Below are 16,383 nucleotides of genomic sequence, written 5' to 3'. Positions count from 1 at the left end.
TCATGGCAGTGTGGCACCGGGGCGATGGCTGAAGGAAGGTCCGGTTACGTGCTAGCAGGTGCATTCTTGCCAGTCCGACGTTTGGAAGGGTCCACCATGCAGAAGTAGCAGTTGCTTGAATGGTCAGTGGGTTCCCGCCAATTTCTTAGGATAGCGAACTTCATTGCTTTCTTTTCCCCTCTGAACCATACTACAAAAATATATTTATTTCACCCATGACTAATGTGTAAGAGATTCTCGCAACATTTTTCATGTATATATTTTTTCAATAACATTGAAAATTGAAAAACATTTTAATATTAAAAACTTTTACCATTTTTTTTTTTACAAATTCCGAGCAACAATTGTCCATCTTACCTTCCAGAGTTTTTTTTGGATTGCTCGCAGGTGAAATGAGGTGCCCAGGATTTGTCTTGATCCCTGACAGGCATTCCGAAATATGCCTTGAAGACCTCACAGATCTCAGTAGATGCTTCCATAGAGTACTTTTTCGCTCTTGTCTTGATAAATTGGCTGCAGACAAGCAAAATGCGTCTGCCGGATGCTTGCAGCCTCTTGATGCCCTCTCCGAAAAATGCAGATATGTATCCACTTAGGCAGCTGGAACTAAACTGAACTGGTGGGCTTATCTTATTTATATTATTGGAAAGTTCTAGAATGTTCTAGAAGTTACTCCAAGTTTACTCAGCACTGAATCTATCTGGAATGTTCAGGAAAATAGGTAAATTTCAAAATATCACTGTCCTGGTCACAAAAGCAAAGTTTGTGGAGAATAATAGGCATTTTTTAGACTTTTGAGGCATAAGCAATTAGGAAATAACACTTACTACCCAGGAACAAAAAAAAAATTGTTACACAGTGTTATCACTGCACCACACACATCTCGTATAAGAACAAACAAGTTATGAAGCTCAGATTTTATTTGGATGTATATGGATACATTTTTATAAGTACCATAAGGTAATTTCAACAAATACATACGCTGTAAATGTCCAATGCATTCATTGCGCGTGCATGCGTATAAAATGCTCTGTCGACAATTACAGAAAACACATCTCTGTGATTAAAATTCACTTTTAAAATCAGAAACCCCCTTATTTCTCACCTCTCAACAACAACAACAACAAAACGAACACGACTCACAAATTATATTAATCTTTATACTTTCGTATCCGCAAAACGGTTGGGAGGTACCCGGGCGCGTAAAAAAAAAATCGCGCAGCCGGCGTTTCGACGCACCAATCCGGATGTCGCGTTTATCCATTTTGGAACGTAGAACAACAAAGAATAAGAAGCGTCGTTTTAAAAAAAATCCGGCAGCGATCGTACAACCGTTCAGCGCTGTAAACATTCAACGCCGGTCAGAATCCACGCTGCGCTTTGGGCGTTGGCTCCGGCCCGCTGGGGAACAGAATCCACCTGGGCTCTCTGAACGGCGCAGGTGGTTTCACTTGGTTCGTGGAATTCGAAGACATTTTTCTCGTAATCTTTTGCCACCCACCCCAACCCCGCCTCCTCCTCTTCCTCCCACAGCTGTAACCCGGATTGCTCCGTCGTTGTCACGACGCTGAGGCGCAGGGAGTTGGTCGGATGTCTCTCTTCTCTCTCCGAGTTAGCGAAACGACCCACGGAGAGGGACACTGGACACAGTTACCTCCGACATCTCTCTGATCCATCTCAGTAAGGCAGTAGCACTCCCCCCCACACCAATCTGCTCTACCAACGAGACGTGATGTCCATCGCATTGCAATAAAAAAAATCATTCTCAAAGCTTGGATTTTTTTTCTTTTTTGGCCATAATTAAAAGTGCAAAAGCGAAGTTTAACGTCACGGGTTTGTGTGCACTCATTGGCGTCTGGGTCTGAGACCCATCCAGATTCGAACCCAGGTGCCCGCATCTCTGTGAGTTTACCCAGCCACCCCACAAAGACATCTCGACAACGTTGCCAGTCACGCGACCAGATTAGGCACAAACAACTATACGGTTGGCAGTGGTGTTCTGGCAACTTCTGATACGAGCACTTCGGATATAAGCCCAGCTGACCCTGCTCCCCAAGGGGTGGTGGTGGTGAGAGGGGCAGCTTCTACCGACTCTTAACAAATGTGGCCATCGCACAGTCAAACAATAAAACATTACCCTCGTAATCTACGCGGCGTCCGTTCCGAACCAGCAACACGGGGCCATGCGTCCCGCTCGGGGCGGTGGGGGGGAGGGGTCCATCCCGGATCGTCGGCCCTCGTCCGTCATCTTCGGGAAGACGACGTTTGGTTTGGAAGGCGATCGTCCGATCTGCGGGCTAACAGAATTGTGGCTCGTTTCGACCACGACACGTGATGGCTCCGGGACGCACCGCCGGCACTTGGCGGCCTGTTTCGCCGTTGCCAAGGAAGGTCGAGATGAACGATTCATCTCCAGAATTGTATTATTTTTTTTTGGGGGGGGGGGTTTGCCGCGCGCATCGGTTTTTGACGTTCTGTGTTGCCCGAAGGGTGAAAAAGCCACCACGTGATGGGCACGCATGTTCAGAGTGTCGCCCGGAAATCGTGGAGCTGGATACAAATGTCCCGTTTCAATCTGTTTCATCCCTCAGCCGAAGTGACGAGTTTAAGACTGACCACAGGTGTTTGCTTACAGAAGCACGAGCAGCGTTGCTACCCTGTCCTGGCGTTTTTGTTTCCCCCCCCTCCATGCAGGGTCGTCCTCTTGTTGAGGTAGTTGTCCCAGAAAAACATAAATACGTCTTCCCGGGATGTTAAAAGTAGTGCCGGTTGCATAATAACACATCACTCAAGACGAAACGTTAACGAGTAGTATTCCACATTTCGTGGTACATAGAACATAGATATAAGTCTTCCTCCCATGATATGTTTCGGTTTTTAGTACCTCTGAAGGTGGGAACCCAAGCACAAATGGAGAACAATCATTGAGACTGCGTGTCGGTGTATGGCCCTGAACGAAGGTGATGTTATTTTCCTCTCCCGGTATGCAGGAGGTCTGGGGTTTCATCCCGACCCTGACGCCTGCTGTATATTTTGAGTTTGCGTGTCTCTCTCCCCGTGGTCGCGTGGAATTTTTCTCCAGGTCTTCCGGGCTTTTTCCTTCACGTTTAAAAACACGCGTTTAGATTATGTTGCTGCTATAAATGCCCACGTGATGAGCCACTTCGTTGAGCTATCATTTGTGGCCAGGTCGCTTCTGAAAAAGAAGCTAATAGCTCAGTGGGCTTTACCTGGTAAAAAAAAAATGTTTACTCTTATTTTTCGTGTGATTTCATTCACTTTCCTATACTTTGCACTCCTAACGTGTTTTTTGTATCGCTTGTTATCGTAACTCTCTGCCCCGTACCCGACTGGACATCTGTGAACAACAGCTCTATAGCCCATCAGATTCTGATTCTGAGGTGGGCGTGAACTCTGGGTCATTTTTAGTGGAGCTCGTGGGACCTTTTTTTAAAGCAACAGCGATGCACGCTAACCAGTGCCGAATTATCCGAGTAGCACAAGTAGCTACACATGTAGTAGCTACACATGTAGTAGCTACGGGCACCGCACTTTCAAGGGCCCTGCGCAAAATGTTTTCAAGCTATAAATTCCGGTTCAGTGACTCTGCACTTGCTCTATTACTATAGTGCTAGACCGCCTTCAACTTTTATGAACGACTGGGTGTTTAAGGTTAGCCATTTGTCGTATAGCAAATGAAAAATGCAATTACTTTACTATGCAAGTAAAAAAATTTATGTGTTTTAATATTTACGTGTTTTTTTTAGTTAGGGCCCCTTTATAACATATGCTACAGGCCCCGTACTAGCTTAATCCGGCACTGACGCTCACTAAAACAATCCATGGTCCAGCAGTAAAGCGAGGGACCTTGCAGAGGCAGCTCGCAAACAAAAGGCAGATTTTTTGTAAATCAAATCTCAACTTCTTGGTTTTTTCGGTAAAGTAACGTAGAAGGGAAATAATAAAACAATAGAAATAAAACATAATAAAATCTTTTATTTTTTATAATTTTTATAATAAAAATGAAACATAATACAATATTGTATTATGTTTTATTTTTATTATTTTATTATTTCCCTTCTACATGACTTTACCGAAAGAACCAAGAAGATAAATCCCTGCAGTCACGAAGGCTTTAAATCGAAAGCAAATCTCAAGTTCAGCGGAAATAAGACACCGCTCCACCCACCACCACCCACCCGCTAAAAACATGACCAACGCCGCCTTATCACAGAAATGTGTGTGTACAGTAGTGGGCGAGTGTTGTGGAGGCAATGACCCAACGTGGGAGCACAGGGAGAGTAGATATGGTGGCTTTTGTCTGCCACAAGGTGATCACACTGCTCGCTTGCGAGAGTTCCCGAGTGGAGGGTTTTACGCGTCTCTCTGCCGGAGTCCGTAACGATTGCTAATCGCTCAAGGGAATAGGATTTTGAGCGTGAGCACGCGCGTGATGTCAACATACGCACATCTTTGCCACTGCCTCCTATGTATGCGCGTATGTTGAACTTCTTTTGCGCCGTACGTAGGCAACCATGCTCATCGGAGGTGCGGGGGAAGGACAACAAAACTGAACACACAGAAAGCGGCTCTAAAGGAATGGGTTTCCGATGTAGTGTCCCCCACAACGCCTCATTTGCTTCGTGTGAAAATAATTTCACCCGTGCTTTTTTTTTTACTACCTTAAATCCACAAGTTGAAGAGCACCGTCGACGCCACTCTTAATACTCGGGCGTTCAGCGTCGCGCAACGCACGTGTGTACATTGAATTTCCTTCGCACCGTACGTAGCCAACCGTGCTAATTGTGCACTCCTGTGTCGCTCGGCGACCCGGCTCTCCCTTGGTATTCTCACAAAGAGGCCCTCGCCCCCAGGTTGAAAATAAAGGAAAGGAGTGCAACACGTCGTAGGCTTTCGCGACCAATATCATCCATAATAGAGTTTTTTTTTGGGTTAGATCGCGTAAATATATAAATGTGTCGTTAAAACCCGCCACCATCCGACACAGCCAACTAGTAAGGGTTGTCACGCCAACAGAACGTGCCAATTCGTCACTAGTACAGCACGCCGGTGTGTTGTAGATGTTGTGGCTTGGCTCTCCAACACACCGGTTAGTGCCGTACTCGTGACGAATTGGCACGTTCTGTTTACGTGACAACCCTTACTAGTTGGCTGTGTCGGGTGGTGGCGGGTTCTAACGACACATTTATATATTTACGCGATCTAACCCAAAAGATAACCTCTATTATGGATTAAGGAAAAGAATTGACGGAGAAAAAATTAATAAATTCGGTCTAAAAAAAAGAGAACATATTGAAACCGAATGGATGCCAGATGTGCTTGCCATGTAAGCACGACCCCTCAGCTCAAACTACAACCCCACTACCAAAACATTTGCCTTGCTGCTGTAACAACATTCTTCTCGGTCCGTTCTGTAATAAGGGAGGGGTGGTGGCAGTGCTAGATGCATACCTGTCAACCCCTTATCAGTGCCCTACATTATTACAGACCAATTCAGACCCTATTGGTCACCCCGTGCCCTTAGAAATCTCAACGTTCATCCTACAAAGTCCCATCGCAAGGGAGAAACACAAACAGACGGCACTTTTTTGTGTTGTTTTACACTCCGTCTCGCTGTACAAGAACAGGGGGTAAACCGTATGGGTTGACACGGCGGCGCGGAGCAGCGACGGAGGTGGCCCTAATCGTTTGTGCCCTCGTGAGATTGTGATCTGAATTTCCGGTGACGTGGCACACGGACGGGGCGGGAGGGCGTCGTGTCGCGACCGTTACCCGGCCGACGCTCTCCGTCGCGTTACAGCAGACGGGGCCCAATGCCGCTGCCTCTCCCGTGGAGCTCGTTAATAATATTATTTTCATTTCTCGGCGATACAATACGAGCGGTCGGCTAGCGGCATTCCTCCGGGGGGTTGGGGCGGTGGCTGTGGTGGAGAGAGCGAGAGAGAGCGAGCGAGCGTGTGGAGAGAGATGATGGGAGATATAGAGCAGCGAGCTCGGGCAAATCGCTCAACCAACGCGATCACCCGTTCCTGGTTTTCTCTCAGCATCATCATCATCATCTTTTTCGTTGAGGTAGCTGCCCAAGGGAAATGTGTAAGTCTTCACAGGGCACGAAAGAAGTCCCAGTCCGATTATTCACGGTTGTTGGCGAAAGAGGTTCAACGGTACATACACTCGTGTTATTAGAATTTGGACCGCTCGTGCGTCGCTCCGCAACCCTCGTTCTGCTATTGTGCAAGTGATCGACTCTCACTGCCGGTGCGAGGAGCCCCGCATCAACCCGCCATCGATTTCATGCGGACGCTTTTCTTTTGTGTCGTGTGAAATCCCGGGCGCCTGGGAAAAAGCAGGAGGAGCCTCGCGTTGCCACAGCGCCCCGCTGGGCTGGCTGCCTGCTCTGCCTCCTCTCTCGGTCGTGGCGTGCGCTGAAAGACTGGCGGACCTGGGGCTGTACAAGCGTCGGGAGCCATAGCACAACCGCCACTTAACACGGGCATCACCCATCATCACCATCACCCTTCACCATCACACCGCGACCGCAAGCTAGCCCCGCCGTCACCATCACCCACACCATGATCATCATCATCTATACCACGAGGCCACCAGAACATCACCTAGATGATCATTTTCATCATCTCCACCACCTACACAATCATCAATTCCACTATGACACCACTACTACCTGCATTATGATCACATTATCATCTCCACCATGTGTGCCGTGGTGGTGGCGAGATGTTAACTCTCTCGCCTGGTATACAGGCGGTCGTGGGTTCGATCCAGTCCCTGACGCCTGCTGCTGTATATGTGGAGTTTGCGTGTCTTTCCCCGTGGTCGCGTGGATTTTTCTCCGGGTCCCCCTGGTTTTTTCCCTCCACATTTAGAATCAACATCACACGTTTGGATTTTTTTGCCTGCTATACATTTCCACGTGATGATTCCCTTTTGTCGAGCGATTATTTGTGGCCGTGTCGCTTATGACAAAAAAGGCTACATAGCACAGTGGCACTCACATGGTAAAATGAGAATAAAAAATTATAAAAACTAAAAAATAGACACCACCATCATCATTATCGTCTCCAAAAGCTTCACCACCATCATCTCCACCACCGCCGTCAGAATCGCATTCTTACCATCACCACCACGACAAAGACCCCCCCCATATATATATATAACCTTGACAGACTGTTGGGGCAAGTGCTGTTAGCGAGCAACTACAAAGGCCGGCACGCATACGGAGGGGCGGGTGGCCAACACCACGCCCGGCCGCCTTTGTCTCCCCAGTGGCGATGTTTTACTACGCACCACACCAGGTACTCATTTGAGGCCGGGTCGATCTAGGGGGGGAGGGGGGGCAGGGGGCGCCCAGGGACCGGTTCAGATAATCCGTCACCGGTGTTGGTGGCAGTGAGCGGGAATCGAACTCGGGTCGCCCGGTTCGTAACGCCACTGCTCCCCACCACGACGCCACCACCACCACCACGACGCCACCACCACCACGACGCCACCACCACCACTACGACACCACCACCACCACAACGGGGCGCACCGGGCAAGGGCGGCGAAGTGCGGCCGCCCGCGGGCCCCACGAAGCAAGAAGCGCGGCGAAGCGGCGACGTCGAACGTTACCCTCGGAGGGACCCTCCCGGAGCGCGCGGGGGGGGGGGAGGGACAAAACACGACGCGTGTGTGTGTTAGACCGAGGCTGCGTGTGAAAAGTGACGAGGGGAGGGGTGAGAAAGACGTAGGGAGGGGGGAGGTGACAGACGAGGTGGGGGGGAGAGAGGTGACAGACGAGGTGGGGAGTGAGACTGGGGGGGGGGGGGGGGGGGGGCGAGGCAGACGAGGCAGATTAAGAGACCTCCTCCCTCCGTGATCTCAGAGCTGCGCAGTTCCCAATCCGCCCAATTCCGGCCGCTTTCCCAGGCACCCAGCAAGGACTTCGTAGTCGGCCCGGAGCAGCCAACGTAGGGGCAGGGGGGGGGCACGTGTAAGGATGTAAAACGGATTTTTCCTCCCCAAAGTTCAAAAGTCGGTGATGATCAGGGGAGTGGTGGAAGCCGAGGAAGGATGGGGGGGGTGGATGTAGACAGCCCGACCCTGTGTCTGCGACGACCACCGAGCTGCGACGCTGGACTCACCCAGCAGGCAATGCGGGGAAAACTAAAAAAAGCGAAACCTGAGACGCAGTCTTCCACCTCACCCGCCGGAGCTCCCTTCGCCGGACAGCAGAACCAGGGCTTGCCCGGCGCACCACATTCGGCACGCCGCTCGGTACGGCCGTGCCTGCCAGACACGTGCGTCCTGCGGTCTTCCATTGCTGCTGTTGCTGCTGTTGTTGCTGCTGTCAGCCCGTAACTTCCCACTGCAGGGAAAGAACCTCCCGATCTTTATTCCATTTCTTCTAGATTCTTTGTCGGTGCTGTCCGGTAACCGGCGACCCACTAAATATTCTCCAGCGATGGGACCACCCGGACGCAATTAAATCCGAGCACAAAAAAATCCCCGGTCGCTGGGTTGACGGTTGCCGATGCCCCGGTTACCAGTCGCCGATGCCCCGGTTGCCGGCTGGCATGCTCTCGGCTCACGCCGAGGAGTGCGACGATGCCGCCGAGTTGAACCGCGCCAGGACAGGGCGCCGGGCCGACGCGTCGGCGGGCGTCAAGAAGAGAGGTGCGGCCACTTGGGCCCCCACGGTGGCCAACGGGAACTGCGCCTGCTGCTGCGTTTGCTGCTGCTGCTGCGCTTGCTGCTGGTGCTGCTGCTGGTACCGCTGGTGCTGGTGTTGGTGGACGACGGCACGGCTCGCGCTGTTGTGCAGGTTCCGGAGCTCGAGTTCGAGCTGCCGGATGCGGGCGTCACGGATCGCCAGCTGCGACCTCAGGTTGCGGATCTCCTGCTCCTGCTGCCTCAGCCGATCGTCGTCTGGAGGCGGCCGGTACTAGCGGGAGGCAGGCGTGTGGGGAGGGAGGGTGGGGGGAGTTAAGGCGCCGTGTTAGCCACCGCTCAAAGTTAACGAAGCGTCGATTCGATCGTCTTAACTCTCGGATCGGTCGTTTGCGGTCCGCTCGCAGCCAGCATTACCACGTCTGCTGGCTTTACCCCGCCTTGTCCTCACGTCGAGGCAGCTGCTGTCCTGAGAAACATGTATGTTCTTCCCGGGACATTAAGAGTCCGTAATTAGAGATGTTAACTACCTTGCCTGGTATCCATGAGGTCGTGGGTTCGATCCTGACCCCGACGCGTGCTGTCTATTTGGAGTTTGCGTGTTTCTCTCCCCGTGGTCACGTGGATTTTTCTCCGGTTTTTTTCTCCACATTTTATAACCATATGTCTCGAGTATTTAGCTTCTATAAATGTCGACGTGATAAGCCACATTGTTGAGCTATCGTTTGTGGCCAGGTCGCTTCTGAAAAAGAGCTTTACAGCTCAGTGGGCCTTACCTGGTAAAATAAATAACAGTTTTTGTTTCGTCGAATACACCACTCAATAGTTTGCATGCAGCTCCCACCCTCTTCTGGTCGAGCAATGATATCCTACTTCCCATAACATCATTCCTGCTGTCTTGTACCCCAAGAGATAGCAATCCCCATTTACAGCTCTTCCGCCAAGCCACTGAGCGGTTGGAGGTGTCCCCACGCTGTATCAGTCACGGAGTTTGTGCGACCATACTTCGCCACGCTGGTCAATGCGGGTTGGCTGGCAGAGCAGGGAGACGGCGCGGGACTGGCTCAGATAATCGCCGGGAATCGAACTCGGGGTCTCCCGGGTTCAGAGTACGGTGCGCTGACCACCCTACGCTACCCCTCCATCCCGACCGACCGCTCGTCAATATTTTCTGAAGTGATATTTTTTGGCGAGTGGAGAAAACCAATCTGCACAAACCACACGGGAGGAATGATATTTTTACTAGTATTAAAGTGCTCAGAGTAAAGCTAGCGGCGGTGCAGCCAATGGCGGAGCCAGGATTTTCAGGTAGGGGGGGCAACCCCTCCAGCAATGAAAAATGATAGAGGAGTTGTGAGTAAGTAAGGACTTGTCCCTTGCTTTTTATTCGACGCGTGTGCGGCGATGGCACAGCCATCGATCGAGGGTCTAATTGGAACCGCGTTGTGTGATCGGCATCGCGCTCGCTGAAGGTGAATGCCTTCAGGGAAGTCGTGTACTGTATACGCAACTGCGCACAATTCTGTGAGTCTCTTATAACTGCTTTGCCGTTACTTATTGCCAATTATGGACTCAGACTATTCTCATATCATCTCATAGAGTCCCTGGCACGTAATAATAATATGCTACACAGTGGCAGTGGGGGTCGCAAAATGCCGATTTATTACTAATAAACCCCAATGATCTGATCTAAATTAGGGATTTCGATCGGATCATTGGGAGGGGGCACGTGCCACCCCACCCCCCCCCCCACTGGCTCCGCCAGTGGGTGCAGCGGGTGGCACGCTGCGTCCGCTCAGAGCCCGGCGATGATTTCGATTCTTCGCCACAGCTAACGTCAGTGGCAAGCGGATAACTGAACTGTCTCTGCGACCCCCACTCACCCAACCTCCCAACCTGCGCCGAGCAGAGTGGGGAAATACGCGGCGTGGAGAGGGAGACCTCCATCCAGCGGCGGATTCAATAAAGAGCGGAAGAGATTGACGGTGAGATTTCGGAGTGACAAAGGCGTGCGATTGCTCCCTACGCCCACCGCAGGTGTGATTGGTGACCTCAACTCAGGTGTGGGCAACCTGTGACTCTTTGAGGACCGCTTCGTGACGTACGTGTACGTCACTTGGTCTTCTTCACGTACGTCATCGGAGCGGGAAGTGAAAGAGCTCACGGGAGGGCGTGTGGCACAGTTTGGCGCCCAGCTGACATAGAGTGCGGCGGTCGTGTCGCTACAGTTGTATGCGGTGAGTACAGTGTCTTTAAAAACAACGGCGCTGCTACACCTCTCTAAATAAAGTTAAAGCTGAGCCGCTCGCACGTTCCGAGATTCAGCGGTGAACGGGACCCCAGACCTGCAACTCTGGAAATATCGAAGTTTAGTTTTTTTCCCGAATTCGAAAACAATTGCTATTCTTGTTACTTCGGTTGCAGACGTCTGCCCCGAACAGCTCCATCAGGTGGCAGCCCCCCAACCCGTCGCCCCCCCGCCCCCCCCCCCTCATTGTAAAGAGCATAAATTTCACCCACGGTCGTAAAACTATCGTGCGTACATTGTGACGGGGCGGTGAATAATAGATTGGCAAACGTGTGTATAGCCGACAGGCTGCAGCGCTGGCACTGCTGCGGTTGGCCCATTCGCGTGATTAAAATCCCCAGTCAGCCCCGAGTTTGATTCCCCAGCCTGGGCTGGCGTCAGTGGCGAGTGGCACCTGAACCTGACCCTGATGGTAGCCAGGAGATGTTAACTCCCTCGCCTGGTTTACAGGAGGTCGTGGGTTCGATCCCAACCCTGATGCCTGTATATTTGGAGTTTGCGTGTCTCTCTCCCTGTGAGTTGCGTGGATTTTTATCCGGTGTTTCCCTACACATTTAAAATCAACATGCATTTACAGTATTTGGCTGCTATAAATGTCCACGTGATGAGCCACTTCGTTGACATATCATTTGTGGCTCGAGTTGCTTTAAAAAAAAGAGCTCCATAGCTCAGTGGGCCTTGCCTGGTAAAATCAAAACAATGGTTTAGTTTAGTACAATAACCTCGCTCAATTCAGGACACGTGCTACACTCTTATCGATCGCAACTTTTTAGATCGCTGTCTGTTGCTGACCTCTCGTTTTTCCTGGTGATATTTTTTTATGATTCACCTTGCCGTCGACTTTATCGTTGGAGTCGTTGGCGCCCTCATGCCCGTTCACCACGACCTGATCCCTGTGCCGGGGAAATGAGCGCTGGGCCGGCGCGACCTCCCGCGGCACGCCGGCGGCGGTAGCAGCGGTAGCGGTGGTAGCGGAACTCAAGTCCGCCCTGCCCGGCGTCACCGCCACTGAGGTGGAGGCCTCCAGGGCCCCGTCCTTGAGAGACACCAGCTTAGGGCCTGTGGGACAGACCCGATTTGTGATGAGCAGTGGTTCTTATTCTTAACCTGGGGTGCACACACCCCCTGGGGTAGCGACAAACGGAAGTACAAATACTTAGTTTTATCAAACCTCTATGTATTTATTAACATTATACATTTTGTTTACGATTGAGAATCAAAGGGGTGCAAGGCTGCAGTAAAGGGAAGAACCGTTGCTCTAGACAATAGACTGACTGGTCTCTGATGGGGTCCCTAGACAATAGACTGACTGGTCTCTGAAGGGGTCTCTAGACAATAGACTGTCTATTGTCTCTAGACAATAGACTGACTGGCCTCTGATGGGATCTCTAGACAATAGACTGACAGTCTATTGTCTCTAGACAATAGACTGACTTGTCCATGAATGGGATCTCTAGACAATAGACTGACTGACTGACAGTCTATTGTCTCTAGACAATAGACTGGCTGGTCTCTGGTGGGGACTATAGACAATAGACTGACTGGTCTCTGAAGGGGTCTCTAGACAATAAACTGACAGTCTATTGTCTCTAGACAATAGACTGACAATCTATTGACTGACTTGTCTCTAGACTGTCAGTCTATTGTCTCTAGACAATAGACTGACTGGTCTCTGATGGAGTATCTAGACAATAGACTGACTGGTCTCTGAAGGGATCTCTAGACAATAGACTCTTATCGATCGCAATAGACTCTTATCGATAGACTGACAGTCTATTGTCTCTAGACAATAGACTGACTGGTCTCTGATGGGGTCTCTAGACAATAGACTGGCAGTCTATTGTCTCTAGACAATAGACTGCCCAGTCTCTGATGGGGTCTCTAGACAATAGACTGGCAGTCTATTGTCTCTAGACAATAGACTGACTGGTCTCTGATGGGGTCTCTAGACAATTGACTGACTGGCTTCTGATGGGGTCCCTAAACAATAGACTGACAGACTATTGTCTAGAGACAATAGACTGGCTGGTCTCTGATGGGGACTCTAGACAATAGACTGACTTACCTCTGATGGGGTCCTTAGACAATAGACTGACTGACCGGTCTCTGATGGGGACTCTAGGCAATAGACTGACAGTATATTGTCTCTAGACAATTGACTAGACAATAGACTGACTGACTGGTCTCTGACGGGGTCCCTAGACAATAGACTGACAGACTGGTCTCTCTCTCTCCGCATGAACACCACCGCTCAGAAGCTGTAATCGGGGAACAGACCCTGGCTCATTGAGCCAATGAACGCACCTTTGTTGATGCCACTCAGCCACTCGTCGGCACTCAGAGCTGGCTGAGGCCCAGCAGTCAAGGGGTAAATGTCCTCTTGGTAGGCCTCAGACTGTGGGAGGGACGGATGACACCAACTGTGCAGTGAACGTTTGGCTGGGTGCATGGTGGGTAAGGGGTTCGTTGCCCAGTTCTTTTCGTGGTACAAGCAGTTACTGGTCGTGGGGGATGCTTGCTAGCTTGCTCATTCACTCACTTATTAATTAACTCAGTAATCCGCTCATTCACTCGCTCATTCACCCACTCAATGGTTCAATAACTCATGCATCCACTCACCCGCTTGCTTACGCTTTTACAACTACTTTTAATTTTACCGGGTAAGGCCCACTGAACTGTATAGCTCTTTTTCAGAAGCGAACTGGCCACAAATCATAGCTCAACGAAGTTGCTTATCACGTGGAAATGTATAGCAGCCAAATACTGTAGAGATGTGATGTTGATTCTAAATGTGGAAGGAAAAAACAGAGGACCCGGAGAATAATCCACGCGACCACGGGGAGAGAGAGAGACATGCAAACTCAAAATATACAGCAGGCATCATCAGGGTCGTGATCGAACCCACGATCTCCTGTATACTAGGTGAGGTAGTTAACATCTCGCCACTGCGGTGCCCCATTCAACCACTCACTAGCCCACCCAGTCACCCACTTAGTCGTCCACTCAGTCACCCACCCACTCAGTATCACCCACCCACCCACTCACTCAACCACCCACTCACCCACCCACCTACCCGCTCAGTCGCCCACTCACCCGCCGTGGCACGATCATGGAGATGGGCTCAATGGTGCCTTTGGGGACGATGAGCTTGTAGAAGCGGAAGACCTCGCACGCCGCCGTGTCCACGCCTCGTTTGGGCATCATGCCTGGATCGCAAACCGGACGCTCGCCATCAGCCCTGATCTGCGAGCCACGAGGCATCCCCATCATGGCAGAACACTGCCGCGCAGGCAGGCAAGCAGGCAGGCAGGAAGGCAGGCAAGCAGGCAAGTAGGCAGGCAGGCAGACAGGCAAGTAGGCAGGCAGGCAGGAAGGCAGGCCGGGAATCAAGTAAACGTTACAGTGCGCAATGGCGCGCACCACAAACACGGTCCCCTGGGGCTCGTGCGTCATTGGTTGAAACCACCAGTTCGGAAGAACCGCATCATGGCGATTTTGTCCTCGCTCGCCCGTTGCAAGTAACTGAGACGACGCCGCACCTCCCATTAGCCCGGTCGGCTACGCACGGTGCGAAAGGCGTTGAGGCAAGAGGATGCGGCCGTGGACCGGCTATGTCCGTACCGGGGCTCATTGGCACAGAACCGCCATCGACATCTACCGCTGCCGTGTGCCTCTGGGCGTGCCTTGACCCAGTCAGGCAGCACGAAGCGGAAGGGGGGCAGCAGAGGGGGGGTCGGGAGGGCGGCACGGGGGAACCCGTAACCCAGACCCTCGCTGTACAACTCCCATCACGGGAATGAAGTTGGAAGAGTAGACGTTGGCGGTTGCCTACTGAACGTACCACCGCAAGCGGTGATTGATGATGATGATGACCACGACGACGATGATTGATGATTATTTACAATGTGCCCCTGAATGATACTCATGACACTGCCAATGATGACGATGCTCCTGCGGATGGTTCTGATGACATTCATTATAACGACGATAACTATAATGTTACAATGATGTGATAATGACAATCATGATGATGGTTGAGACTATGATAACAATGACGTGGTCTGAACGACAGCGTCTTTTCCGAAAGGCCCACTGAGCTATGCAGTTCTTTATCAGAAGCGATTTGGCCACAAATGACAGCTCAACGAAGTGGCTTATCATTATCACATGGAAATGTATTGCAGCCAAATACTCTAAAGCGCGTGATGTTGATTGTAAATGTGGAGGGAAAAACCGGGGGACCCGGAGGAAAATCCACGCGACCACGGGGAGAGAGAGAGACACGCATACTCCAAATATACAGGCATCAGCGTTGGGATCGAACCCATGACCTCCTGTATACCAGGCAAGGTAGTGGGGGGCAGGGGTGAGGGGGGTGGGGGGGGGGCAGCTCACCCATTCCTTTCTGCGGCTGATGAGAGTGATATTCCCCGAGGAAGTGCAGGAAGGGCATCTCCGTGCTGATCTCGTAGTAGCGGATCGTCGTGTCTCCCTGCGAACACAGCCCAGTCGCGGGGACGGTCATCGCAGATCGAAGTGGAGAGGCGCAGGTTGAGTCCTCCAACAATGGATTGTCCAATTTTGTGCATATTCGTCGTCATCATCGTCATCATCGTCATGGTCTAGTACCCGCATCTGACGCCATGGTTTGTGCGGATGCGGCAACCCCTAAACCGCATCCACTTCACGAACCACAGCAACAGCAGCAGCTGATTCGGATACTTGGTGTTGATGATGTTCATGTTGATGCACAGATCGACATTTTTAAACTCTCCGGCAGTGAGCGGCGACTTTGGCCACCACCCAGAAGAGAACCGTGGAGCGTGTAACGTGGACCTCAGTGTCCGATTCACAAACACGAAGCCGGAAGCAATAGACGCTGGGAGCATAGAGCGGAACAACAATGGACTTTGCCGCACCGGCCTCTTCTGGCCACACAGCACGCAGCCTCAATAGGCGCTCGCTAACCCGACTGCCCACGTGGGGCACCTGCACGTGCTGCCCGCCCGACGGCCCGCCCGCCCGTTCACGGTGGGCCAGCGGAGGGAAGCAGCCTCACCTTGCCCACGACGAAGAGCATGCGCGTGTCGGAGTCGAAGAAGAGGAAGAGGAGGCCGGAGATCCCGTCGAGGTCGAGCGCCACCAGAGGCTTGGAGAGGTCCTCCTGCGGCGAGACGGCGACCGCCCCAACGCGCTCGGTCAGCAACGCCGGGCGGCGGTGACGTTGTCGCCCTCGTCACGGTCAACGTCGAGACGTCGCGGTGGGCCCACAAGGCGGTCGATGCCATCGCCACCACAGCCACCGCCGTCAACACCACCACCACAACCACCACTGCCACCACCACCGCCACCACCACTGCCACCACCACTACCGCCACCACCGCCAC

At 51.7% G+C, this 16,383-nt stretch overlaps 1 protein-coding gene across 3 annotated transcripts in view; it reads right to left on the bottom strand.

The window, feature by feature from the left end:
- Positions 1 to 902: 902 nt before the first annotated feature.
- The window catches only part of LOC144721884 (coronin-2B-like), a 73,837-nt gene continuing 58,356 nt past the window's right edge, over positions 903 to 16,383 (bottom strand). For all 3 annotated transcript variants that reach the window (XM_078599814.1, XM_078599816.1, XM_078599815.1), the window contains exons 7-12: positions 16,056 to 16,160; positions 15,392 to 15,488; positions 14,090 to 14,202; positions 13,301 to 13,391; positions 11,826 to 12,055; positions 903 to 8,962 (exon numbers count right to left, since the gene is read on the bottom strand). In XM_078599814.1, coding sequence (XP_078455940.1) covers positions 8,606 to 8,962; positions 11,826 to 12,055; positions 13,301 to 13,391; positions 14,090 to 14,202; positions 15,392 to 15,488; positions 16,056 to 16,160 — 993 coding nt within the window. In that variant the 3' untranslated portion in view covers positions 903 to 8,605. The remainder of the gene's footprint in view (positions 8,963 to 11,825; positions 12,056 to 13,300; positions 13,392 to 14,089; positions 14,203 to 15,391; positions 15,489 to 16,055; positions 16,161 to 16,383) is intronic.

This window comes from Lampetra planeri, chromosome 13 (genome assembly GCF_965212315.1).
Source record: "Lampetra planeri chromosome 13, kcLamPlan1.2.h2, whole genome shotgun sequence".
Lineage (NCBI taxonomy): Eukaryota > Metazoa > Chordata > Hyperoartia > Petromyzontiformes > Petromyzontidae > Lampetra > Lampetra planeri.
This window is presented reverse-complemented; position numbering and strand designations above follow the sequence as displayed.